The sequence below is a fragment of the Bison bison genome, unplaced genomic scaffold (assembly GCF_000754665.1).
Source record: "Bison bison bison isolate TAMUID 2011002044 unplaced genomic scaffold, Bison_UMD1.0 scf7180017864244, whole genome shotgun sequence".
Lineage (NCBI taxonomy): Eukaryota > Metazoa > Chordata > Mammalia > Artiodactyla > Bovidae > Bison > Bison bison.
The window spans coordinates 949,660-974,983 of record NW_011494816.1 but is presented as its reverse complement, the minus strand read 5'-3'; the positions used below and the strand labels follow the sequence as shown (position 1 = coordinate 974,983).

The 25,324-nt window shown below is 47.6% G+C and overlaps 2 protein-coding genes across 2 annotated transcripts in view; both read left to right on the top strand.

Annotated features, from left to right (window-relative positions):
* Positions 1-10,875, top strand: part of MROH7 (maestro heat-like repeat family member 7) — a 53,372-nt gene extending 42,497 nt beyond the window's left edge. The window contains exons 18-24 of the mRNA XM_010847121.1: positions 1,836-1,976; positions 2,658-2,837; positions 3,714-3,869; positions 4,176-4,298; positions 7,922-8,024; positions 9,940-10,002; positions 10,542-10,875. Coding sequence (XP_010845423.1) covers positions 1,836-1,976; positions 2,658-2,837; positions 3,714-3,869; positions 4,176-4,298; positions 7,922-8,024; positions 9,940-10,002; positions 10,542-10,786 — 1,011 coding nt within the window. The 3' untranslated portion in view covers positions 10,787-10,875. The remainder of the gene's footprint in view (positions 1-1,835; positions 1,977-2,657; positions 2,838-3,713; positions 3,870-4,175; positions 4,299-7,921; positions 8,025-9,939; positions 10,003-10,541) is intronic.
* Positions 10,876-15,392: 4,517 nt separating this feature from the next.
* Positions 15,393-25,324, top strand: part of TTC4 (tetratricopeptide repeat domain 4) — a 26,708-nt gene continuing 16,776 nt past the window's right edge. The window contains exons 1-5 of the mRNA XM_010847120.1: positions 15,393-15,586; positions 16,440-16,557; positions 17,294-17,455; positions 21,083-21,160; positions 23,102-23,226. Coding sequence (XP_010845422.1) covers positions 15,452-15,586; positions 16,440-16,557; positions 17,294-17,455; positions 21,083-21,160; positions 23,102-23,226 — 618 coding nt within the window. The 5' untranslated portion in view covers positions 15,393-15,451. The remainder of the gene's footprint in view (positions 15,587-16,439; positions 16,558-17,293; positions 17,456-21,082; positions 21,161-23,101; positions 23,227-25,324) is intronic.

Sequence of the window (25,324 nt, the reverse complement as noted above, 5' to 3'; positions counted from 1 at the left end):
CTGCCTCCCCAGTGGACTGTGAGCCTGGGGAACAGGAGCCACATCATGTTTGCCTGGCATCCCTAGACCCAGCCCCAAGAAGGTCTCTAAGAAGAGGCGATCAGATGGGTGAGTGGGTACCCAGGTAAGCACTTTGCCTGGCTCTGCAGGTACCAGCAGAATGTGTCACCTCAGGAGGACATGCATGTGTCTTGGGGTCGGGAGTCCAGGTTACAGTCTCAGCTCTGCCGGGATCCCCGTGACCCTGGTGAGGAGCTGGGAAAGTATCATTTCTTGAGGGTGTGCCATGTGCTGAACACCATGCTGACCTCTTACGTATATGACCCCACTCATCTGCACAGCAGCCCTACAAAGCAGGAATCGTGATGCTCATGTGTTGGTGAGATAAGGGGCAGTTTTCAAGGTCACACAGCTCAAGCTGTCCAGAGAGATTCAGACCAGCTCTGCCCACCTGGCTCCTCTTCCCTGGTTAGCCTTGTGGGAGAGGCGTTACCATAAGGTCAGGGACTGTAGGCTTAATCTTTTCCAGCACTCCCCTGGAGCCCTGAGCAGTGGCCCTCCCTCCCTGGGACAGGGGTCCTCACCCAGCTTCAAGTCCTTCTCTCTCTCCTCAGAAGTGGTGGCCCAACATGTTCACAGTGGTGCTTTGATGCTGCTCAGATGTCCTTTCCTGGATCCCCTAGACCCCCATGCTGTGCCTGAGGGGGTACTTGCTTCTCCCAGTGGTGGGTGGAGTCCTCAAGGGAGCTGTGTGACCTTCGGCAAGTTGCTGAAACTGTGCCTTTCTTTCTTCATTTACAATACAAGGATAATGAATTGCCCACCTCATAGGGTTTTGATGAGGAGTAAGTGAGTTCATGAAAAGTGCCAGCGCAGGAAGCACTCCCCAAGTCAGCTCTGTTGCTGTTACGATTGTCACATTTTTGTGTCTCTAGTCACAGCCCAGAACCTGGTGCAGAGCAGCTGAGTGTAGTTCTATGGACGGGTGGAGGGCGGGTGGTAGGTGGAGCCCCACCTTTCCTGCCTTCCCCACCCCCACCCCATCAGCTGTCCTGTCTGCTCTCTCCAGCTTTCTCTTCATCATAGACACGTGGTCTCAATAGTCACAGTAGATGCAGGGCCAGGGAACAGATGGGAGAAGTGCTTATGAAGATGACTAGGCAGGAGTTGAAGACTGATTGGGTGCTGGAGGTGGCAGGGGAGAGGGAGAGGAAGGAGATGGGGATGATGCCTGGTTTGGGGCTGGGACAAAGTGGGGCTGATGGTACTAACCTTGCAATAGTGGGCACTAGAGGAGGACAATTCCAAGAAGGAAAGGAACCATTTCTTGGTTGTGAACTCATGCAACCAGGGTTCCCTGAGCACACACTCCATCCCAGAGCTTGTATCAGTAACTGGTGCCCAAGGAGAAAGGCTCAGTTTGTGTCTTCAAAGAAGCTCCAGGGGGATAGGATACAGGAGGCAGGTGCATAAGCACGTCGGGGCAATAAGGTTTCTGTGTTCAGGGTCCCCAGGGGTGCAGAGAAGGGGGCAGTCAGCCTAGGTGAGGCCTGGGGACTCTCAAACATGGCTCAGGGGGCTGACTTTTGGCTGGAGCCGTGCATGGTGAGATGGGGCTAGAGTGGAGGTGAGAGGCCTGGCAGAAGAGCATCCCTACCCACACAGAAGGGACAAAACAGCCTGGGTCATTCCATGAATGATGGGAAGCTTGGTTAGAAGCTTGTTGGTGGTAAGAATACAGACTAGAGGGTGGATAGGTGTGAATGAGGCCCCAGAGGCAAATGGGCCCTGAAGGTACTCCTTGCGCTGAGGAGTAATTCTCTTTATTCCCTCAGCTCCTCCGGATGGAGCAGGTACGGCGGATCCCTGAGGAGTACTCTCTGGGGCGGATGGCAGAAGGCCTGAGCCACCGGGACCCCATCATGAAGGTGCTGTCCATCCGAGGCCTGGTCATCCTGGCTCAAAGGACTGAAAAGGTGAGTGGAAGGCAGGGGAGAGCCCACGCAGCCAAGGCCCCGACAAGAGGAAGGATGGAGCTTGGCCATTCGCAACTCTCCAATGCTGGTGACTGGAATCAGAGCTCATTTCTTTCTCTGTCTTAATTATCCCATCTGTAAAATGGATATCCCTTAATAATTCCCTATATGCTTTATTTTTTGAAAAGTACTTTCCGAATTCAGATTTTTCACAATGACCCTAAGAGCAGTATGTTTAGGAGGGGCTGGGGATGGCAGTAATTATTCCTAATTTAGAGATTAGGAAGCTGAGTCGCAGGTTGTTGTTTCATTAGCCTTTTAAAAAGTGCTGTGTTTTTCTCTACTAAGCACTGTCGTTACAGCTTATGATTTAGAGGGACAAAGGGACAGGACATAGACTCAGAAAACTAACAACACAGGGTATCATCTATAGATAGTGCCAAGAAGTGGGGAGACAGCAAAAGCCCTCAGGGTTGCAGGCTAGGAAGGAGTCAGTGAGGCCAGCGAGGGCTTTGGAGACAAAGAAGTTTGAGTGAGGGCGTACCAGGCAGGCGGGATAACATAAGCAAAAGCCTGGAGGTAGGACTTGCTTGACCAAGTTCATCTCTGTGACTCAGAGGCTGGGCCCCTCACCTGTTAGATCAGATAGGAGCCCCCATCCCAAATACTCCTTCTCTGCAGGCTGCCAAGGTGCAGGCCCTCCTGCCCTCCATGGTGAAGGGTCTGAAGAGTGTGGATGGGCTGCTGGTGGTGGAGGCGGTCCACAACCTCAAGACCATTTTCAAGGGGCAGGATCGGAAGCTGATGGACAACTCAGTCTATGTGGAGATACTGCAGATTCTGCTGCCACACTTCAGTGATGTAAGGAATTCCGTGAGGGTGGAAGGATGGGGGTGTAACACCTGGAGGGCAGTTCTTTACTACTCTGGGGGTCGTAATAGCTCCCACGGCCCGTTGGGACCTGAGCAGGGCTGAGTCAGCCCAGGGGAAGGGGCGCTCGTCCCAACTGGTCCAAATTCTTTGTAATTGGTTTGCACAGAGAAAGTTCCTTCTCTAATTGGTTCTCATAGAGGGAGGTCTTTTTGTGTGCTCCTTACCCCAGAGACTTGCCTGTCTGTGATTGGTCCATCTAGAGGAGTCACAATTTTTTTCCTTTTAACTTTTTTTTTTTTTGTAATAGGAGTATAGCCAATTAACAATGTTGTGATAGCTTCAGGTGGACCACAAAGGGACTCAGTCATACACACACATGTATCTGTTCTCCTTCAAACTCCCCTCCCATCCAGGCTGCCGCATAACATTGAGCAGAGTTCTCTTAGCTATACAGTAGGTCCTTGTTGGTTATCCCTTTTAAATACAGCAGTATGTACCTGTCAATCCCAAACTCCCTAACTCTCCCTTCCCCCATTCTTCCCCTAAGTGGGGGGGTCACAATTCTTTGATTGGTCTCAGCAAAGGGGAGCATTTTTCTACTTGGCACAAAGGCACCTTTTAGGACAGTGGGGTCCCTGCTGGGAAGAGTGGGCAGAGCTCCTGACCCAGGCTCTGTTGAGGGGGAAGCCAGCCCCAGATCACCCCCATCAGGTGGCCTTCAGTGTTCTTCGTCTCTGTGGGTCTTGTGCTCGGAGGGGCCCTCAGAATGAGTGGGAAGAAGGCCATGAGCCTCTACGTGGGGCACAGAGGTGCAGGCAGCCTCCCGGAGGATGGAGCTCGCCTGAGCCTCTGGATCTGCCCCAGTCACGAGAGGACGTGCGCACCTCCTGCATCAACCTGTACGGCAAGGTAGTTCAGAAGCTGCGGTCGCCCCGCACCCCGGCTGTGGAGGAGCAGCTGATCAGCACCTTGGTGCCCCTGCTGCTGACCATGCAAGAGGGCAATGCCAAGGTGAGCCAGGTGAGTGTGCATAGCCCTGAGTCCTGAGGGTGCAGCCCGCTTTACAGAACCCAGCCTGGAATCACAGACAATCCTAGGCACACACACACAGACAATCACAGGCAACCAAGTCTGGCCAAGCCTGTTTTCAAAAGGTACTCATGCCAGTATTTCTTTTCAAAACACCCAACTTTCCTTGTATGTTTCAAATATTGATAGGAATTGTTTTCCCAAAATCCAATTTCATACTTTTTTTTTTTTTCCGGAGCATAGTTCAACTCTTCTGGAATTGCATAGCTCTGGTATTCTCTTCCTATTGGCCCCCAGAAATGTGTGAAGACCCTGTTCCGCTGTTCTTGCTTCATGGCTTGGGAATTGCCAAAAAAAGCTTACAGCCGGAAGCCCTGGGACAACCAGCAGCAGACGGTGGCCAAAATTTGCAAGTACCTTGTGAGTGCTTCTAAGACAACAGTGGGTTCTTATGAGTGTGATGGAGGTGGCCAGTTCTTTCCTCGTCTCTTCCTCCTTTGTACACGAGCATCCTTACTGACAATTCCATTACCACCTACAAGCTGTTGGCTCCTGGAAGTTCATCTTTGCCTTGACTTCTCTCCCCACTTCTGGTGTTCCTTCTCCAAGGCTTACTGGACATCTCTCCCAATGACTGTGTGTGTGCTATGCTAAGTCGCTTCAGTCCTGTCCTACTCTTTGCAACCCCATGGATGGTAGCCCACCTGGCTCCTCCGTCCATGGAATTCTCCAGGCAAGAATATTGGAGTGGGTTGCTATTCCCTTCTCCAGGGCATCTTCCCAACCCCAGGGATCAAACTCATGTCTCTTATGTCTCCTGCTTTGCAATGCAGGTTCCTTACCACTAGGGCCACCTGGGAAGCCCTCCCCTGCCCACAATGACTACACACAACTAAACTCAGCATATCTCTTCTGAATTAAGGCCTTCTCAACGTCAGTTCTCTCTCCTTCTAAATCTCCGAAGCTGAAACCTAAAACCATCCAAGGCTTCTTGATCCCCCTCACCTTCACTTTGATCAATCTTAAATATCCTAAATACCTCTGAATCTGTTTTTTCCTCCCCTTCCCATTATTATTCCCTTAGTTCAGGTCATAAATGTTTCTCAGATGGGTCCAGCCATCCAGTGAGTCCCCCAGTCTTGAATCTCAGCCCCTCCAATCCATTCCCCACTCAGGCTACCAGAATGATCTGGTTAAAACCCGAGTCTGTCTATATCATATCCCTGCCTGAGGGACTCTACCGGCTCCCTCTTCTATAACAGTAATTTCCAGCATGTATTCGCTGTGATGGCAGTCCTACAAGAAATGCCCCACAGGAGAGAAAAGATCCAAGACAAGTAAGTTTGGGAAAAACTATATCATTATCTTCCTTTCGGAGATTTGCAGTGTCACCAGCACCTTACAACTCTGAAATGCTCTGTGCTGAGGAAATTTCCTGGTTGATTCATGGTTTCCCCAAATTATTAAGCCACAGAACCCCCTGTCCAGGTAACACCTGAGAACATTCTGCGGTAGGAGAGAGCCCTACACACAGTGACACGCTACACTGCATGATGCAGCCGGGTTCCTTCACGTACCATTTCGGACGCTTTGCCATCTAGGCCCATCTACCTTTCCTGTAGTCACCGGCTGTGTTCCCCAGGATGCAGGCTCTGAGGCAGAGGTTAGCATGCAGGAGGTTTATTAGGGAGCACCCTGGGACCAGCTGCTGTGGAAGGGAGGGCAGGGAGTGGAAGTGGCAGAGGAGTCAAGCTGCAGTGTGGTTTCAGGGAAGGTCTCAGACAGCATGATGCGGAGATTCTTCACACGGGGGCTGGCGGTCAGGTCTCCACACCGACTGAGTGGTCTGTCAGTTTCTGGTTCTGCCCCTTGAAGAAGGTCTTGAGGCTGTGGTTTGCCTTGTCATCAGTTGCCAGCTGGCCTGGGAAGGGACGTGACCGGGCCAGCAGTTCTCTTCCACCAAGGCAATCTGTACTTGGGGGAATAAATCCTTCACACCCTAAGGGAGGTCTGGGTGGGGCATGCAGCATCCCCATTCCCCCACCAACCTAACAAATAAACAAAATAACACATTGTTATTTTGCAGTGATAATCATTATCAATAGTGCTCAAAGCCTCTGCAATCCAGTGCTTAATATTGTTACCTCCTTTTACAGAGGGAAAAAGAGGCCTGGAGGAAGTGTTTGGCCAGTGCTGCTAATTCAAATACTAACCATGACCAGTGACTGGGCAGATAAGTGATGTAGGGGTGGTAGGGCCATGGCAACCTGGAGGGGCCAGGCTCTTTGAAAGCACGAATGGAGAGCTCCAGCCACCATGCAGCCAACTCTCACCAGGGCCTTCAGTTTCACAAGAAAAGCTAGATTTTTATAAGACTTTAATTAACAATCAATTTAGTTAAAACACAGGCCTCTACCCTGCCAGCCATTTGTGGCCTGTGGGCTGCCAGCTTGGGCCTCTGTATTAGACCCTCTGGATTCTCAGTCTCTTCTTTGCTCTCCAAGCATCAACAGTTCTGCTCATATGAAGGTCAACCTCTAGCCTTAGCTTTAGGGAGGGGTCAGTAACCTAGTCATTTATACATTTATCCATCCAATACTTTCTGGGCACCTATACCATGCAAAGCTCCATCCAGGGTGCTGAGGACTCTGAGCTGAGTGAGAAGGTCCCTTCTTTTGGGGGAACTAGAGATCCAGTGGGGGAGACAGGTATAAGTCATTATAAGTCCAGTGTCATAGGTGCCATGACAAAGGCTGTGCAACATGCTGCAGGGATGTCTTCAGGGAGGAGACGGTTTCTGAGCTGAGCCTCAAAGAATGAGAGGGGACTCATCAGGAAGGAAAGAAGGAAAGGGACTCCAATAAGGAGCAATGGCTTGTGTCCGGCACGGACTTGGGCAGAGTTGTGCCTCGACCTGGGATTGGAGCATGCATAGTGTGCATGGAGGCAGTGGTAGAGAAAGACCTAAGGCTGAGAAAGAACATGATCATGAACACTTTGCACATTAAGCCCAGGAGTTTACTCCCTGACATTGTTATTGCTTGTTGTTCAGTCGCTCAGTTGTGCCTGACTCTTTGCGACCCCATGGACTGCAGCATGCCAGGCTTCCCTGTCCTTCACTATCTCCTGGAGTCTGCTCAAACTCATGTCCATATAGTCGATGATGCCATCCAACCATCTCTTCCTCTGTCATCCGTTTCTCCTCCTGCCCTCAATCTTTCCCAATATCGGGGTCTTTTTCAATGAGCTGGCTCTTTGCATCAGGTGGCCAAAGTATTGGAGCTTCAGCTTCAGCATCAGTCCTTCAAATTAATGTTCAGGGTTGATTTCCTTTAGGGCTGACTGGTTGGATTCCCTTGTCCAAGGGACTCTCAAGGGTCTTCTCCAGCACCACAGTTACTCCCTGACATGCAGATTGTCAATAGGAGAGTGATCAGACCAGACCTCCCTTTATCTCCCTCAACAGTCTCTTAGCAGATTGCCTGCCCCCTGGTTTCTACTTGATCAAACCCAACTGAACACCGCCGTCAGACTATTTTGCCTAAAACATTACTTTGTCATTGCCCTATTAAGAATGGATGCTGGCTTCTTATTTTTTAATGCATAAGGAAGCCCTATTTCTGTCTGTATTTGAAGGACTTTTAAGACCTTCCTAAGTCTGTAGTTTATTCCCACTGCTTTGTAACTTGAATCCTTCACCCTAGTTAGACCCATCTCCTTAGTCATGTCCCTCATATGCCATATCCATTCTCAGCTCTGGCTGGACTTGCATTTTAGAACTTGCCTTCTGGCCTGGAGCAGGTGGGTGGATTAGAAAAGGAGACACCCAAGGCAGGAAGATCATTAACATGATTGTTGCAGTCAGCTAAGAGAACATGAAGTCTGGCTTCTGGAAGAGTCCAGAATGGGTAGCAGAGTTATGTAGGAGGCAAAGGGCCAGGGCTCAGCTGCCTGACTGGGTCCTGGTTCCTGGCTTTGGGAGGGGTAGATGGGAGGTTATTCCCTCTGAGGGCCCAGCATTCTCTGGTTTCTCTTTGTCCCAGGTGGACACCCATCGAGACAGCGCCTTCACATTCCTCAGTCAGAGCTTGGAGTATGCCAAGAGTCCTCGGGCCTCCCTCCGGAAGTCATCAGTCATGTTCATAGGTAACCTGCCCTGGCAGACCTAGTTCTGCTGCTTCCTCCCCTTGGAAGGAAACAGTGGCCCTTCTGGCCCAGGGTGGATGCCTCCCTTTGTATGCAAGGCTTGGCCAGCACACAGCTTTGATATAAATTAGCGAGGTCTCCCTTCTTCTGAGATCACTGCTTGGGAAGTGGACCAAGGTCATAACCTTGGCATCTGTAGGCAGTAGAATCGCTGCTTCACCTACCCCACCTCCCGCCCCCAATACAGCAAGGTCCAGGCACAGCAGGAGCCTGCCCTGCAGCAGGAAGCACCAGTCTGCACAGGGGGAAGCGAACTAGGATCTCAGCTCCATAATCCCCTTTCTGTGTGATGCCAACTGAGCCTCCTCTGTAAGATCTATAAGGCGATTGGCGAGATAGGGATCAACTCCTGCTTTGTGGCCTGGATGAGAATTTTTTAAAATGTGAAGACTGGCAGATAAAGGTTCTCCCCCAGTGACAGTCACCTTCCTCCTTCTTCCCACAACCCCAACCTCTGTCTTTCTGGGGAAAAAACCAAGTAGGTTCCCTTCACTCAGAATCCTCCACAGGACACTTCTGTTAGTATGCTGTCTCCTCTCAGCCACTCCCCTTCCCTCCCCCAAACAGCCACATATCCTTCAAGGGTCTGCAGGAGACTCTACTGCAGAGAGGCTTGGAGAGGCCCCCACCTTGTACCTTTGCCCAATTCATGTGCAATTTTTCATTCGTCCTGTCATCCATGCCTGTATCCATTGGCTTCTGCCTCACACACTGATTGAGCCTCTGCTCTGTGTCAGGCACTGCACTTAGTCTAGAGAAACAAAGAAATTTTCAGGAGGTGATGCCGATGGTCAGGACTGGGGATATGTGGGGGCAGCTGTTAACATGGTCAGTTCTGGGACAGATAAGCAATGCCCAGGCTGGAGGGGGCATCCTTTGGGCTGTGGGGACATGCTCAGGGGGAGCTCCTCAAACAGAGTAACGTATTTCCTAAATTCTGGCTTCTCTAAATCTTGTTCCAAACTACTCACTTCCAAGAATGTTGGTGTTTTGATTCCTAACCTCTTGCAGGTTACAGATCTTTTGTGAGACCCTATAGAAATTTAGGAACACTTGCCCTAGAAATATGCACATATACATGCCCTTGAGCAAGTGTCTCAAAGGCCCTCAGACTATCTTTCCCGCTCTCCCATCCCTAGTAGATCTAAGCTGAAGAAACCCCACGTCTGGCGGGAGATGTTCATGAATCACAAGTAAAACACATCACAGTGTGTACACAGGTGGAGACAGAGACTCTGGGAGCCTAAAGAGGCATTTATAACTAGCTTGGGGCAAGGTAGGGAAAAATTTCCTAGAGGAGCAGCCACGTTAAATTGAATATTCAAGGACAAATAGGAATTAGTAAGGTACAAAGTATGGGAGGGGCCTTCTGAGAGGTAGGGCACATTCAAGGATCTGCAGGTACTTCAGGAGTCACTGCAGCAGGGGAGGGCTGAGCTATGTTGCCAAGGAACTGAGTTTCAGCCTCTCCAGGGACCCCACCAACCACCTGAGAGGAAGGTATGCGAGGCACTTGGTACCCTCCTGTTACTGCTCCTTGGAGAGGGGGCACCGAGGCAGCACCTCCCTGAGTCTTGGATGAGAACACTACAGACCAGCCTGGGGAAGGGATCTCCTAGGACCGCCTCTCAGAGTCAGCTTCGGCCCTGCTCCTGTCTCTGTCCTGTTGCCCTCTCTGCCCACTGGATCTTCCACCCATCCCAGGACCCCTCTCAAGAAATCTGACCCAGGGTCAAGACGAAGTTCTCTGTGTCCTCGTTTGTGGGACCAGGAGAGCTTTTCCGAGGAGGTCTGGTCTGAGGGGGGCGGTCAGAATCAGGAGATGGACCCACTCATATCTTGGATTATGCTCAAGGGTCCCTGGTCCCCTGTATGGAGAGCAGCATGACAGAAGATCGTATGAATGAAGTTAAAGCTGGTGAGTCCTGTCCTGCACTGGCGAGATTTGCAGAGCCAGTGTGGGAATGAGTAGGCTCAAAGCAGGGAATGGGAGAGGGGAGGGTTACACATGACCCAATGCCAGGGGCTTCAGCTCAGTCCAGCTGTGCTAGCACTGACCCAGGTGAGTACATGTTGGCTACTGTGGAGTCGCTAAGACACAGAACACACAGTCCACCTGCTAGGGGGGCTTACAATCCAGGAAACCAGACTCGGAAAACAAGATCAAAAACCATTTAGTGCAGAGCAAGTAGTTCACACTCTTAAGGGGGCATGTTAATTTCATAACTGGGAAAGCTGATGGGAGCATGAAGGAAGGCTTGGGCAGTCCAAGAAGACTTTCTGGAGAAGGCAGGTTTTGATCCAAGCTTTGAAAGACACGCACAATTTGAAGAGCTGGGAGATGAGGGGATGCTGACCAGAGTACCCAAGCTAAGATATGAAGTGAGAAGGATGAGGTGTGAGACTCAGGTGGGGACCTAGACTTAACAAGTGACCTCTCTCCTCCCCATAACTCAGCTCTGGAAAACTTGAGACACGACCCAGAAGCATCAGTGTGCATCTGTGCTGCCCAGGCCCAGGACAACATCCTGGCCAGCTGCTGGCGAAACTCCTGGCCACTGCCGCACGGGGACTCATGGGTGTGTGACCCGGCCACCACGCACCGCTGGAGCCCTAGCTGTGAGAACTTGCCCACTTCCCACCAGCGGCGCTCCTGGATCATGCAGGTGCTGGGCTCCTGGAAGATATCTTTGAAGCAGTGATGTTCCTGAGCCCCCAGCCCTCCTTGGAGGTGGCCATGGCCCCAGCCACACTCACTATAAATGCCACATAGCTTGCCTCTCCCCATGGAGTTTTTCCTGTGAGATGAGCAAGTTCTTTATTATTGACTCAGTCAACATTCATAGATGCCCGTAGGCTGTCTTATAAATGGGGAAGCTCAGGCCCAGAGAGGTGGAATGGCTTGTTTAAGGTCACACAGTAAGTTTGCCAGATGTCTCAGCTTCCCCTCCCTTACAGGGAGAGAATAAGAACAAAAGGAGATGATGATTTGGGTAGGCTTTGGAGAAGGAAAAGAAGAGACCCCCCCATCCCCACCCCATGATATGCATATCCCAGAATCCTGATCTCTGAGCCCCACCCTTGAGTCTTTGCCCAGAGATTGGCCACCACTCATTCGGGCAACATTTACTGAACACCTAACCTGGACCAGGCCTGCTCTGAGTGCCAGAGATACAGACATGAATGAGACCCAGCCCCAGGCCTTGGGCATTTGATAGTCTGATGCAGTGGTTCTCAACTGGCGGTGATTTGGACAGGTCTGAAGACATTCTTGGTTGTTTCCACTTGGGGAGGGGGCTGTTATCATCAGTGGGTAGAGGCCAAGGATGCTGCTAAACATTCCACAGTGCACACGACAGTCCCACAGCAAAGACACGCCCATCCTAAATTGTCAAAAGTGCTGAGGCTGATAAACTTTGGCCTCATGGAAGTATTAGAGATGTAAAACACCAACAGCCCAGCAGGTCAATGCTGTGCTGAACAGTGGTGTGGGGACTGTGAAGTCCAGAGGCTAACTGCAGGTGGGAGATCAGGGAAGGATTCCCAGAAAAGAGACACCCCCTCCAGTGGGTTTGGAAAGATGCCTACACATCAGGCATGTATGGAGAAGAGCAGGGCACATGAGACCAAGAATCAACGGCAGATCTGAAGGTGCTCTGGAGCTCAGAGTGGGAGGGGAGAGGAGGACAAGGGCTGGGTTAGTATGGCCTTGGAGCCTGTGTTAAGGAGATGACTTCAGAGAGCCCGGGAAGGTGTGGTGGGAAGGGGCGAGGCAAAAGCAAGAGGGAGATGCAGGAGGATGTCTGCTTTAGAGAGCTTCCTCCTTTGCACACACAGGCGCTGCTGTGGGGATGGCAGTAGCCATTCTGGACAGGAACCTATCACTCCACAGTCACATTAAGTTTATGCATGCCCATGATTTAGTACTTCCACTGTGGGCACACATCTCAGGGAATCTTCCCACAGGTCCATAAGGCGAGATGTATGGGGAAGTCTTTCTTAGTGTTATTTGTGATGCCTGGGACAGGAGGCAGCCTGGGGATCCACCCTGAGGGGATGGATGGGCACTGTGGAGTCCCATGCAGCAGTTCCAAGCAGTAAGGGTACATGTAGCACCATGGATGGGACCTAAAACCTAGTGCTGAGGGGGAAAAAAAAAACATATAAAATGCATGTACAAAAGAAGTTACATTTGCAAAGGACACTTACAAACTGAAAAATGCACATTAAAACACATTAGAGTGATAGGAGGAGGAAAGGAGGAAGGCTCAGAGGAATAAATGAAAAAAAGGAGAGGAAGAAAGCTCATGCAGGAGCGAAGGGGAGGTGCTGGGTGGGGGATGGAAAAGAACACGGACAAGGACGTCTGGCCGGGGGCTTCGAGGTCTGGCAGGGGCCTGGGCTACAATGCAGGATGGACAGTATGACTGGACCTGTGGGAGATTGGGGAAGAATTTTCAGAATCTGGTGGTTGACAGCAAGGACAGCGAGACCTCAGGATGGTGCCCAGATTTCAGAGCAGATGACCAGGCCAATGATGTCCCCCACTGAGTGGTCCTCAGGACCAGGAGCAGGTCTGGGGAGGGATGAGCTCATTCTGGACATGGTGAACTTGAGGGGCTTGTCTGCCACGATAGTGGAGATATCTCCTAGGTACTGGCTGCACACCATGGAGCTCAGCAGAGGGATCCAAGATGTAAACAGATTTGGGATATTCATCTGTGCACAGGTGTGAGCTAAGATTCCCTGGGTGTATGTGCAGAGCAGGAAGAGACATAAGTCTGTAAGATGACCACACAATCATCTTCCAACAAATGTAGGCCAAGGCCATCAGGATCCTGGGCCTGAGATAGAATAAGAAATGTGTGTGGTCCTTTTGCGTAACCTTGTCCATTGCCAAGAATGTTCATGAGCATTGCCCCGTTTGAATCTCACGGTAGCCATACGGAGTCATGGGAAAGACAGGCTGGCTTTATTATCCATGTGCTACAGATGAGGACAGGGCTCAAAGATGGGTGGTTCTTGTCTAATGTCACGCCAGGAAGCAATTAGAAGTGTGGATCCCAAAGGCCTCCCAACTCCCATGCCTGAGCCCTTTCCACCCAGAGACACTGCTACTTTCACTAGACAGAGCCCAGGTCTGGGTGGCCTTGACAAAGAAGAGCTGCCATGTTTTAGGTCTGGGTGGTTTCGAAACACAGAGACGCCTGGCAGGCTCAGTTATTGGCAACGGCCCCCAAACAGCCTCAAGTTGGAAGGGTCAAAGAGCACTTCCCTTCTCTGAACCTTCCCTATCATCACCTGCAAAACTAGTTCTTATGGGATTTCATAGGAATCACACTTTTAAAATGGAAGCAAAATGACTTTGCAGGCTCTGTATTCAAGAAGAGAAGAAATGAAGAGGAGAATAATACAGGAATCATTAGGGACTAGGCTGGAGGAGGAAGTGTGGAAAAGGAGATTTAGATTTGGAAGAAGAGAGCATACGGACCAGGTGTTCCCCTGGGCACAGGTGACACAGAAGGTAAATGACACAGTCCTGGCCCTGAAGGGCTCATGGCCCCTCCAAGTGTCATCCTGAGCCCTGCTGTCTGTCTCATTCGTCAAATAACGAGCAAGCCTGCTAGCTCTGCTTCTGGGCTTCAGATCTCTCTTCTCCCCTGGCTTCTCACCAGCATCCTCCTCGTCAATTTCTTAACCCAGCATCTCCTATCAATCCTTCACCTGGCAACCCAGGCCTTCCTAGGACAAATTTTCCCTTATGTCTGTCAGTATCTCACCGTCCTCTGCAGCAACCTTTCACCCTTTGATCTATGACCCCCACCTACTTTGCTGACCTTCCTTTTAACTCAGCATGCAGGCTGTTACCCACCCCCATGTCTCTGCACGTGGACTTCCACTGCCTAAAATGCCCAACTTCCCTCCAGCCCCTATCCATCTGCAGAGACCTTCCCCATCTCTGCTCTGAGATCTGCATCACTTCCTCAATGAACCCTCCTCGAACCCCCCAAGGAACAGCCATTCCTCTGTTCCTCCACTGAGCCGGCTTGTGACTAGACTGGGTTTAGACTGGTCTGCTGCGTGCCTATCTTTCCTTCTAGACCAGGCTGTGAGCTCCTGAGACTGTGGCATCCAATGCAGGGCCCAGCAGCCATTTGCTGGGAACCCAGTGGTTGCAGGAAGGCACACCTAGCCCAGAGGCCTTGTTGCCATCTCAGCTGTGGGGGGTAGGGGTTTGTGCATGTGTCCTAAGTCACTTCAGTCATCGTGTCTGACTCTTTCTGAGCCCATGGACTGTAGCCTGCTAGGCTCCTCTGTCCATGGGATTCTCCAGGCAAAGATACTGGAGTGGGTTGCCCTTTCCTCCTCCAGGGGATCTTCCTGACCCAGGGATCAAACCTGCATCTTTTGGCAGGCAGGTTCTTTACTACTAGCCCACCACAATTCAGACTATTTCTGAATCCCAATCAGAAATAGTCTGATCACATCATTCTTTTCCTCAAAGCTCTCCAAAGGGTCCCACTGCACTGTGAGGAAAACCCAAACCCTCAGAATCACAGCTCATTATCTTTCCCACCTACCTGCTACTCACTGTCTTTTCTGCACCTTGCACCTTTAGCCCTCTCTGTTCCCTTCTTGGAGAAGGCTCTTCCCCAGACACCCCCTGGGCCACTTCCAAGCTTCTTCCTTTGCTTGAATGCCTGCCCAACCTGTTTAAAACTTTTCTCTCACAGTCCTTGCTACCACATGACGAACTCCCGTATCTTACTTGTTGTCTGGCTCTCCCCTCTGCTTACTGCTTCCCTGGTGGCTCAGATAGTACAGAATCTGTCTGCAATGCAGTAGACCCAGGTTCAATCCCTGGGTCGGGAAGATCCCCTGGGGGAGGAAATGGCTAGCCACTCCAGTATTACTGCCCGGAGAATTCCATGTATAGAGGAGCTTGGCAGGCCTAGTCCATGGGGTCCACAAAGCGTCGGACCACCACTGCGGGACTAACACTTTCACTTTCTCTCCTCTACCTTATCAACTCCTAGAGGGCAGGAATTTTACTTGCTTTGCCCAGCACTGTATACCCAGCGACTACAACAGGACTGGCACAAGAAAGGAGCTTAGAAAACGTGCTGACTGGTTAAATAAACCAGTGGATTAAGTGATAATGCGCTATTGTGGGGTGCAGGGCTCATCCACCGTCCCGAAAGTATTCGAAAGTGCGCGGCAGGGTAGGCGTTTCCCGGGGGAGGGGTGGAGTCGGGTCGGCCACGCCTCCAGCAAGCCGGAAGCAGCACGCCGTCGCCGCCCGGAAGATTGAGAGGGGGCACCCGCGCCGCCGGAAGCTGCCGTACGGATCTCGGTGATCCAGGGCGATGGCTGGATCACCGGGGACACACATGGAGCAGCAGGAGCCGGGCGCCACTTTGGACGACGGCATGGACTCATTCTTGGAAAAGTTCCAGAGTCAGCCTTATCGTGGCGGCTTCCACGAGAGCCAGTGGGAAGAGGTGGGCGGGCCCGGGGTCTCAGCACGTGCGTGCGTGGGCGTCGTCCCAGCTCCTGGGGCCTCCCGGGCGCTGAGGCGCTCTACCGCCAAGGTTTGGCGCTGCCAGTGGATAGGTGGTTTCTACTTGCGTGTAAAAAATCGGCCCCGAAGCTTTGAGGGTCTTCTTAAGCTGGCAGTATGTTTAGGTGTTCAGGTTTTGGAGTCAGAAACTTGTGAGTGCAGAGCTTACCTGAGACCGTCCCCTTATGTGTATAATTCCTCCGACTGGAGCACTAATCTCTTAGGATGGTTGGCGAAGCTAAAGTGAGGGGGTGGGTGAAGTGCCAGGAACAAACGAGTGCTCAACTCGCTTGGTAGTTACTGCCGCTCTTGTAAGAATGTGGGAACTGAAGGGTCTTTAAGTATTCTGCACTCTTATTTGGAGAAGGCAGTGGCACCCCACTCCAGTACTCTTGCCTGGAAAATCCCATGGACGGAGGGGCCTGGTGGGCTGCAGTCCACGGGGTCGCTAGGAGTCGGACACGACTGAGCTACTTCACTTTCACTTTTCACTTTCATGCATTGGAGCAGGAAATGGCAACCCATTCCAGTGTTCTTGCCTGGAGAATCCCAGGGACAGGGAAGCCTGGTGGGCTGCCGTGTCTGGGGTCGCACAGAGTCGGACACGACTGATGCGACTTAGCAGCAGCACTCTTTATTTTACAGGTGGGACACTGAGGCCGGGGAGGGAGAGATGTCATGAGGATTTGCAAATTATGATGAGTGAGAAAAAACTTTGATGTGGAGACCTGGAATTGGGTCTACTCAGTGGAAATTTTATTCGTATAGTTCATTCTTCTCTTAACAACCTCCAGGAATTTGAAAAGATTCCTCTGTTTATGAAGAACTCGCCATCAGAAATTGATCCCCTGGAGAATCCTGACTTGGCCTGCCTGCAGTCAATTATTTTTGATGAAGAGCGATCTCCAGAAGGTATCTTCAGTGACTCTCTAAGCTCCTCCATTAAATTGAGATAAAGTGTGAGTCAGAAAGGTTTTGATAGATAACAGCAGTAGTTAGCCGGAGCTAACTTGTCACGTTTATTCCACATGTACTTCTTTGTATACCTACTAAATACTAGGCACCAGGATACAGGAAGGAATGAGACTGCCCTCAAAGGTCACACTCCAGTGGATAGCTCAACTCTCCTAAAGACAAACCTGTGTGATAAGTGCCAAGGTGTTGTGGGTGCTGTTGGAACACCAAAGGTGGGGGGCAGGGGGAGGGGGTGGTGGAGAAGTGGGCTTTCAATGAGTGGGAAATTTGAACTGCATTGTAACAATTTTCTAGGCTTTTGCTAAAGTGAGGAGGGGAATTTGCATTCAAGGGACTCAAACAACATATTAAAAAACAGTAGTGTGATTTCCCCCCATTTCTTCTGTAATTAAAGCCCTTTCTTCAAGAGATAAGTATACTTTTTTCCTTTATGCTTTTTTTGGTGTGTGTGAGCACTTAATAATCTACTTTCTAAGATATTTAGAATTGATTGTAGTTAAGTACATGTGACTTTATTTCTCCATATTGATACCCAGTTTTATAGCATTCATTTTTGAGTTTTCTTTCCCTATTGGTTCTTTTTGGTTTGTCATTACATTATTGTGTGATTTAGATTTTTAATGAGCCCTTTAAAAAATAGGGAATAGTGATTTTTTTCTTCTCTTTTTTGCAGATCAGGCCAGGACTTACAAAGATGAAGGCAATGATTACTTTAAAGAAAAAGACTACAAGAAAGCTGTTATTTCATACACTGAAGGATTAAAGAAGAAATGTGCAGACCCTGATTTGAATGCTGTTCTTTATACCAATCGGGCAGCAGCACAATACTATCTAGGTAATTTATTCTATTATTTAGTACTTTCTAAAAGATTAACTTATAACAAACTATTACATGATGGCTAGTGGGGAGGGTTTGAGAGTGTCAGAGGAAAAGGAGCTGTTTATCCCAGAAACCTAAGATAGCTTACTTTAACTGAACTTTGATCTTCCAGGTAGATTGGTCAAAAGGGATGTCAGATAGATTGTATAATTCTTTCTGTTTGAGCCAAATGAGTAACATCAAATACCTTAATACATGAGTTGGTATGATTTGGAATTTTTGAGCCCAGATGCCTCTTCTCTCTCGAAAGTAAGTTTTTTCTTTTTTTTTCCCCTGGCCTCCTCTCAAGGATGCTAGAAGGATTAAGGTGATAAAGTTCTTTGTGTGAGAGAAACTGTATTAATCCAAGGGAGAATTTCTCAGTAGTGTGTGGGCCCTTTGAAGTAAAACGTTCCTTGGACAAGTAAAATTGGACAGTGCTGCTGCTGCTTTGGCGATTTGCAGTGCACGTTAGTATGTTAACACTGAGAAAACCTACAGCAGAGAACCTTATCCTGTGATTCTCAGGTTTTGTGAGCCTCCTTTTCAAGTAACACTTAGGAATATGCAGGACTGTTCTGCAGACGTGACTTTGGGAAACAACTGATTATTTGGGTGACATCATTGTTGGTATCTAATCTTAGGCATATTAAACCCTTGTTTCTTATCACACAGTTTTAGAGAGGACCTGGGAATGACTTCAGCCTTTTCTGAGGGACTGGTAGACAATAAGCCTTAAAGTCTAGCTGGGATAGGTCTACTGGGACTCATCACCTTTGGAGCAGAGTTTCTTTCCAGTCATAATCTGCTCCAATTTTTTTTCTTCTTTAACCTGTTTGATTATAAAATTTTAAAAAGTAAAAGTGGTATAGAATTTTGGAGATTATTTGAGCCAACCAGCCCCCTCATTTTACATAGGCGTAGAGAAGAACCCCTTTGGTTAGTGCCAGACTCTGGACTAGAAACCCAGTCTTCTTACTTCTGGAGGAATACATTGTCTTCATTCAGCACACTGAGTTCTTGTTCTGTGCTAGGCACTGGCATCATAGAAATGAGTAAGACCTGACTTTTCCTTAAAGGAGTTTCATTCATTTACCTATTCAAACAGTAAATACAAAGCATTTACTATGTGCTAGGCACTGCACTGTGAGTAAGAGCTACATAGTTCCTTTCTTTGGGGAACTAAAGAATGTTACAGATAGGCCTGCTGCTACTGCTGCTGTTGCTGCTAAGTCGCTTCAGTCGTGTCCGACTCTGTGCAACCCCGTAGATGGCAGCCCATCAGGCTCCCCCGTCCCTGGGATTCTCCACGCAAGAGTACTGGAGTGGGGTGCCATTGCCTTCTCTGACATATGGGCCTAGTAAGACCAAAAGCACCTTGCAAGAAAAACAAAACAAAACAGGTATTTGCGATACCAGAGGAGCAAATGCATAATAATCAAGAGATTTCTTAAATGATGTCACTGGTATGGCTTACAAACCACTTTCACATTTTTTATCCCTCTTGAGTTCATAGCAACTATGTATGGTAAATAAGGTTAACAGGTTTATCCCTAGTTAACAGAGTAAGAAACTGTAGTAAAATGTAATAAATGTGTAAAATGCCCTAAGAGTATGCAGTGCCAGGATTAGGATTCAGAGTCAAGTTTGCCTCAGAAAACACTAAACAAAGACGCCTTTGTCCACTCTTACAGAGGTACCTGCTGCTGTTGATTCTTTAGTACTGGGTACTTTGTAGGCTTTTCAATATACTTGGTAGCTTTGAATTTTCCCTCTACTGGCTTAGACTTCAGTTGTCTCAAGCCTAATTAGTCATTTAGCCTGTGTCTCTTTGTTCTCCAGCTTTAAAATGTGTTCCATTTTCTCATTCTTGTCTCTGTATTAATGGCTCTTTTTTTTTTTTTTGTCAAGTGATAGGGGTTGAAATGCATATGTTCAGTCTACTACCTTTAAGCAGAAGTTTTTGGATTTCTCTTTATGTATTTTTTCCACAAATAAGATCATGCTGTTGTTCCAATTCTGTGTTCAGTTTTCACTTAATTTTATAATGTAAACAATTTCACCTGTCATTAAATTATTTGTGAATACTGAAGTTGCATCATATGGACATGGTGCTGCTGCTGCTAAGTCGCTTCAGTCGTGTCCGACTCTGCGAGACCCCATAGACGGCAGCCCACCAGGCTCCACCATCCCTGGGATTCTCCAGGCAAGAACACTGGAGTGGGTTGCCATTTCCTTTTCCAATGCATGAAAGTGAAAAGTGAAAGTGAAGTCATTCAGTCGTGTCCTACTCTTCTCGACCCCATGGACTGCAGCCCACTGGGCTCCTCCGTCCATGGGATTTTCCAGGCAAGAGTATTGGAGTGGGGTGCCATTGCCTTCTCTGTCATATGGACATACCAGTGTTTAAACTATTTGTTTTACTATACTGCTGTTGTTGAGTATATAGCTGCTTTTAGGCTTTTTTAAGTAATGCAAAAATGAACAAAGTTAGTGATAAAAATTTTCTGATAATTCTGATTATTTAGGCTAAAGCAGGATTTGGCAGACTGTGACTCAGGCCACATCTGGGTCCCTGATCTCCTGTGAGCTAAAAGTGTTTTTTTAAAGGATTATGAAACAAAGAATGTGTAACAGACCATATGTAGCCTGTAAAGTCTGAAATATTTACTATATGTCCCTTTAGAGAAAAATTGTGCTGACTCCTGGGCTAGAGCTTTAGAAGTGAAATTAATAAATATATACCAAACTGTTAGTAATACTCACAGTATAAACTAGAGAGTGAAAGTCACCTCTTGCCTCCTAGGTTGGATAACCAGTGTTCATGATTGCACACTTTTTTTTTTTCCTTTTTAATGCAATTACACATGTATGTGTGTACATGTGCCTGTATATTTAGATTGGTTTCTTGTTTTATAAAGATCGGCTTCTGTACACATTGACCCACCACTTAAAACAATGTAGGAAAGACATCCTGTCATGCCTTTTACATACAGATGTATCTTACTCCTTTAATAGCTGTATTCGGTAGTATGGATTTACTATAATTTATTTCATCATTACTAAACTGAGGGTATTTAGGTTATCTTTATCTTTTCACAATTAAAAATAATGCAGCAGCTCACATGCTTTTACATTTGTCCTTGGACATTTTTTGCAAGCATTTTTTCATTTTTTTGCAAGCCTTTTTAAGGATCAGTTCTTTGAAGAGTATTGTTGGGTCAAAGTGAATATACAATACGCGCGCCAGTTTGCTCTCTTGGTTTACTCTCAGAATGCCCTTTCACCATATCTTCACCAATATTGGGTATTACCTGTTTTTAATTTTCAGTTTCATGTTAATCTTAATTTCTCTAATCAGTAGTGATTTTGAGCATTTTTCCATGTGCTTACTAGCTATTTATAGTTGTTTGGTGGGTTGCCTGCTATTCTAAACATTTCTGAGGTGCTTGATGAGCATAACAATTTTTTTTCTATAAACAATTGCTCTGATTTATATTTCTCTAAGATTGTCCAAGAGTGTTTTTGTTTCTACATGCAAAATTTTGGAAATAATCTGATCTCAAAACTTGTTTTCTCGTTTACTGAATGGTGTTTTGTCAGGCAATTTTCGTTCTTCTCTCAATGATGTGACGGCTGCCAGAAAGCTAAAACCCTGCCACCTCAAAGCAATAATAAGAGGTAAGTCCTGTAGAGCTACAGTGTGACTGTCACCATGGAAAGTGGGCACGTGAAACACCAGAAGTATTTAAAAGTGCTAAGATACTAATGAAGTTACCTTATTTTTGCAATCTTAGTATTAAGTCGTTATCAGCAGCAACATGCCATTTTTAAAAGAATTCTCTGGATATTAATTCAACCCTCTGTGTTTTAAGAATTGGTAGAGAAATTGAAACTCCACATTTTAAATTAATAAAGAATAAAATTAATTAAAGCAGTTCTAAAAGCCTCATTCTAATTTTTTTTCCAAATTAGCTGATTGAAAGACAAGATCTTCAAATGCCATGTTATTGTTAATTAAAAGATAAGTTGTAGGACTTTTGCTGATAACTTTAATGTTCAGATGTTCCCAGATTATTTCTTCTGTCCTGGTCTGACCTTTGTATGTAATCATTTGCTTTTATTACTTGCATACTTCACCTTTTCTTTGGGAAGCTCAGTGGTGCTTTGTAAACTTTAATTTTCATTACATATTAATCTCTATATCCCGATGGACCAACTTAAAATGCTTTATTAAAATTATGCTTATGTAATCATGGTTAGGGAGTTTATGTAGATCTAGGCCCTTCAGCTATAGGGAAAGAAGATGGGCAAATACATTGTGTATAGTCATGTGGAATTGGCTACAGGCTGGAAGTCTGTAGCTTGCTTGAATTGTCGTTTTTACCTTACTGTGTGGCATTGGCAAGAAACCCATTCTGTCTCTGAAAGCCGAGGTTGAATTCTGTTGACATTTAAATTTTTTTAGTTCAGATGTTTTTAAATTCTGTAGAAAGCCCAGAGGCTAACTGGAGGAAAAACACGATTAATTAAAGGAGAGGTAGCTTAAATTGGTTGGAGAAGGCAATGGCACCCCACTCCAGTACTTTGCCTGGAAAATCCCACGGATGGAGGAGCCTGGTAGGCTGCAGTCCATGGGGTCGCTAAGAGTCAGACACGACTGAGCGATTTCACTTTCACTTTCACTTTCATGCATTGGAGAAGGAAATGGCAACCCACTCCAGTGTTCTTGCCTGGAGAATCCCAGGGATGGGGGAGCCTGGTGGGCTGCCGTCTATGGGGTCACACAGTCGGACACGACTGAAGTGACTTAGCAGCAGTAGCAGCTTAAACTGGTAGCCATCAAGAACAGCTTTAGGAGATACCTAACATATTTGGTTTTGCCATTGCTTTTGTGAGTGACTGAGGCAAATTCTGCTTTCTCTCTCCATTTAAAGTCATCTGAGATGGACTTTATTCTTCTCATTTATAGATGAGCAGCCTAAAGCTCAGGGATACTCAGTCCACTGTCTAATGTTTAGTTGGTTGCTGCTGCTGCTGCTGAGTCAATTCAGTTGTGTCCGACTCTGTGCGACCCCATAGACGGCAGCCCACCAGGCTCCACCGTCCCTGGGAATCTCCAGGCAAGAACACTGGAGTGGGTTGCCATTTCCTTCTCCAATGCGTGAAAGTGAAGTCGCTCAGTCATGTCTGACTCTTAGCGACCCCATAGACTGCAGCCTACCAGGCTCCTCTGTCCATGAGATTTTCCAGGCAAGAGTATTGGAGTGGGGTGCCATTGCCTTCTCCAGTTTAGTTGGTTAATGACAGCTAGATTTCCAGCCCAGATCTCTCTGATTCCAAAGACCATGTTCTTTGCCACTAAGCTGTAGCCTTCCCTACTTTAAGAGTCCTTAATACTAGAAAGAGAGTTTTGAGCTGAATGGGACCTAGAAACCTTTCTGATCTAAAATACAAGAAACAGTGTTCCTTGTCTGGGGAATGCACTAAAAGGGACTTTATCATCCATTTCCCAGAACTTCAGGCTACTGGCTGGTAGCTGGTTGAAGTTGGGGGTCATGTGCAAGGATGGCTCTTTCCATGCATCTTGTCCCCGGATACTAAGGGTGCTGGGTTCTACAGGTGCCTCTTGCCATTTGGAACTGAAAAACTATGTCGAGGCTGTGAACTGGTGCGATGAGGGGCTGCAGATAGATGCCACAGAGAAGAAGCTTCTGGACCTGAGGGCTAAAGCAGACAAGTTGAAGGTTGGTGGCAAAATTAATTAGCATCTCCCAGAGTGGATCTTGGGTCCAATTGTATAATTTTTCTTCTTTAAAACAAAACCCAGGGAATTCCCTGGTCATCCAGTGGTTAGGACTTTGTGGTTTCACTGCTGAGGGCCCGGATTCAATCCCTGGTGGGGGAACTAAGATCCCACAAGTCATGCGGTATGGCTAAAAAAAGAAGAATACAACAACAGACACAACCCCGAATCAGTCCCTACCCATGAGGCTCTAGAGGATACAGAGAAGTAAATAAGTAATTATAACACGATAGAGGTAAGGAAGAATATATAATACTTGATAAATTTGTGACTATTACGATTTGAATAAATAGACCAGTGGCATAGTCTAGTCTGCACACTGAGTGTAACTATTGAAAGAGGAGGGAAAGACAGTTAAACAGCTGGGATGTTAGGCTTCTGTTTGTTCGTTGTTGTTTAGTTGCTGAGTCCTGTCCAGTTCTTTTGTGACCTCATGGACTGTAGCCTGCCAGGCTCCTCTGTCCATGGGCTTTCCCAGGCAAAAATACTGGACTGGCTTACCATTTCTTTTCCAGGGGATCTTCCCAACCAAGGGATCAAACCGGTGTCTCCTGCATTGGCAGGCGAGTTCTTTACCACGGAGGCATCATGGAAGCCCTAGGCTTCTATAATGCTGTGTAACTTCCAACATTAAGACATCTTTAATTTGCTGATGAAATGTGACATTTCTGATACATAACAGCAAAAGTGATGATTAGAAACAATAGTAATAACAGACCATCACTACCAAAAAAAACTCAACATTAGCACTTACTGTATGTATGTTCCAAGTTCTAGTTAAAAATTTTACTGATATGAATCTGTCTAAATCACACATAGTCCTATAAGGTAGGCACGATTCTGATTCACTTTGCACTAGTAAGGAAGCTAAAGCAGAGAGATCAGAAAGTCACATAGCTGGTGAAGCTGGGCTTCAGTCAGGCAGTCTGGCTCCAGAGTCTACAGTCTTAGTCCTCTGCAATACTGTCACACATGTTTGTTCCATAACTAGACTTCAGTTCTCTTGATTCTTGGTCTGGGTCTCTCTTCACTGCTTACACTATGAAATGGGAATTTTCAGTACCATGGGAGCCTAGAGCTGGCCCTGAACAGGGATAAGTTTTAGTCAGATCATTCTGGTCATGTCTACAAAAGTAGAGGTATGGATCCACATGGTTCAGGAACAGAATTTTGAGCCTGGGCAACTAAGTATGGCCAGAATTTCTAAAAGTGGCTTATACAGGAGAGAGTATCTAGAAGGCTACTGTGGAAGGCCATTGCCAAGCCTATCTGCAGACGAGCCCTTCAGTTCAGTTGCTCAGTCGTGTCCGACTCTTTGCGACCCCATGAACCACAGCACGCCTGGCCTCCCTGTCCATCACCAACTCCGGAGTCCACCCAAACCCATGTCCATTGTGTCAGTGATGCCATCCAACCATCTCATCCTCTGTCGTCCCTTTCTTCTCCTGCCCCCAACCTTTCCCAGCATCAGGGTCTTTTCCAATGAGTCAGCTCTGTGCATCAGGTGGCCAAAGTATTGGAGTTTCAGCTTCAACATCAGTCCCTCCAATGAACACCCAGGACTGTTCTCCTTTAGGATGGACCAGTTGGATCTCCTTGCAGTCCAAGGGACTCTCAAGAGTTTTCTCCAACACCACAGTTCAAAAGCATCAATTCTTCGGCACTCAGCTCTTTATAGTCCAACTCTCACATCCATACATGACTACTGGAAAAAACCATAGCCTTGACTAGACGGACCTTTGTTGGCAAAGTAATGTCTCTGCTTTTGAGTATGCTGTCTAGGTTGGTCATAACTTTCCTTCCAGGGAGCAAGCATCTTTTAATTTTATGGCTGCAGTCACCATCTGCAGTGATTTTGGAGCCCAGAAAAATAAAGTCAGCCACTGTTTCCACTGTTGCCCCATCTATTTCGAAGTGATGGGACCACATGCCATGATCTTAGTTTTCTGAATGTTGAGCTTTAAGCCAACCTTTTCACTCTCCTCTTTCACTTTCATCAAGAGGCTCTTTAGTTCTTCTTCACTTTCTGCCACAAGGGT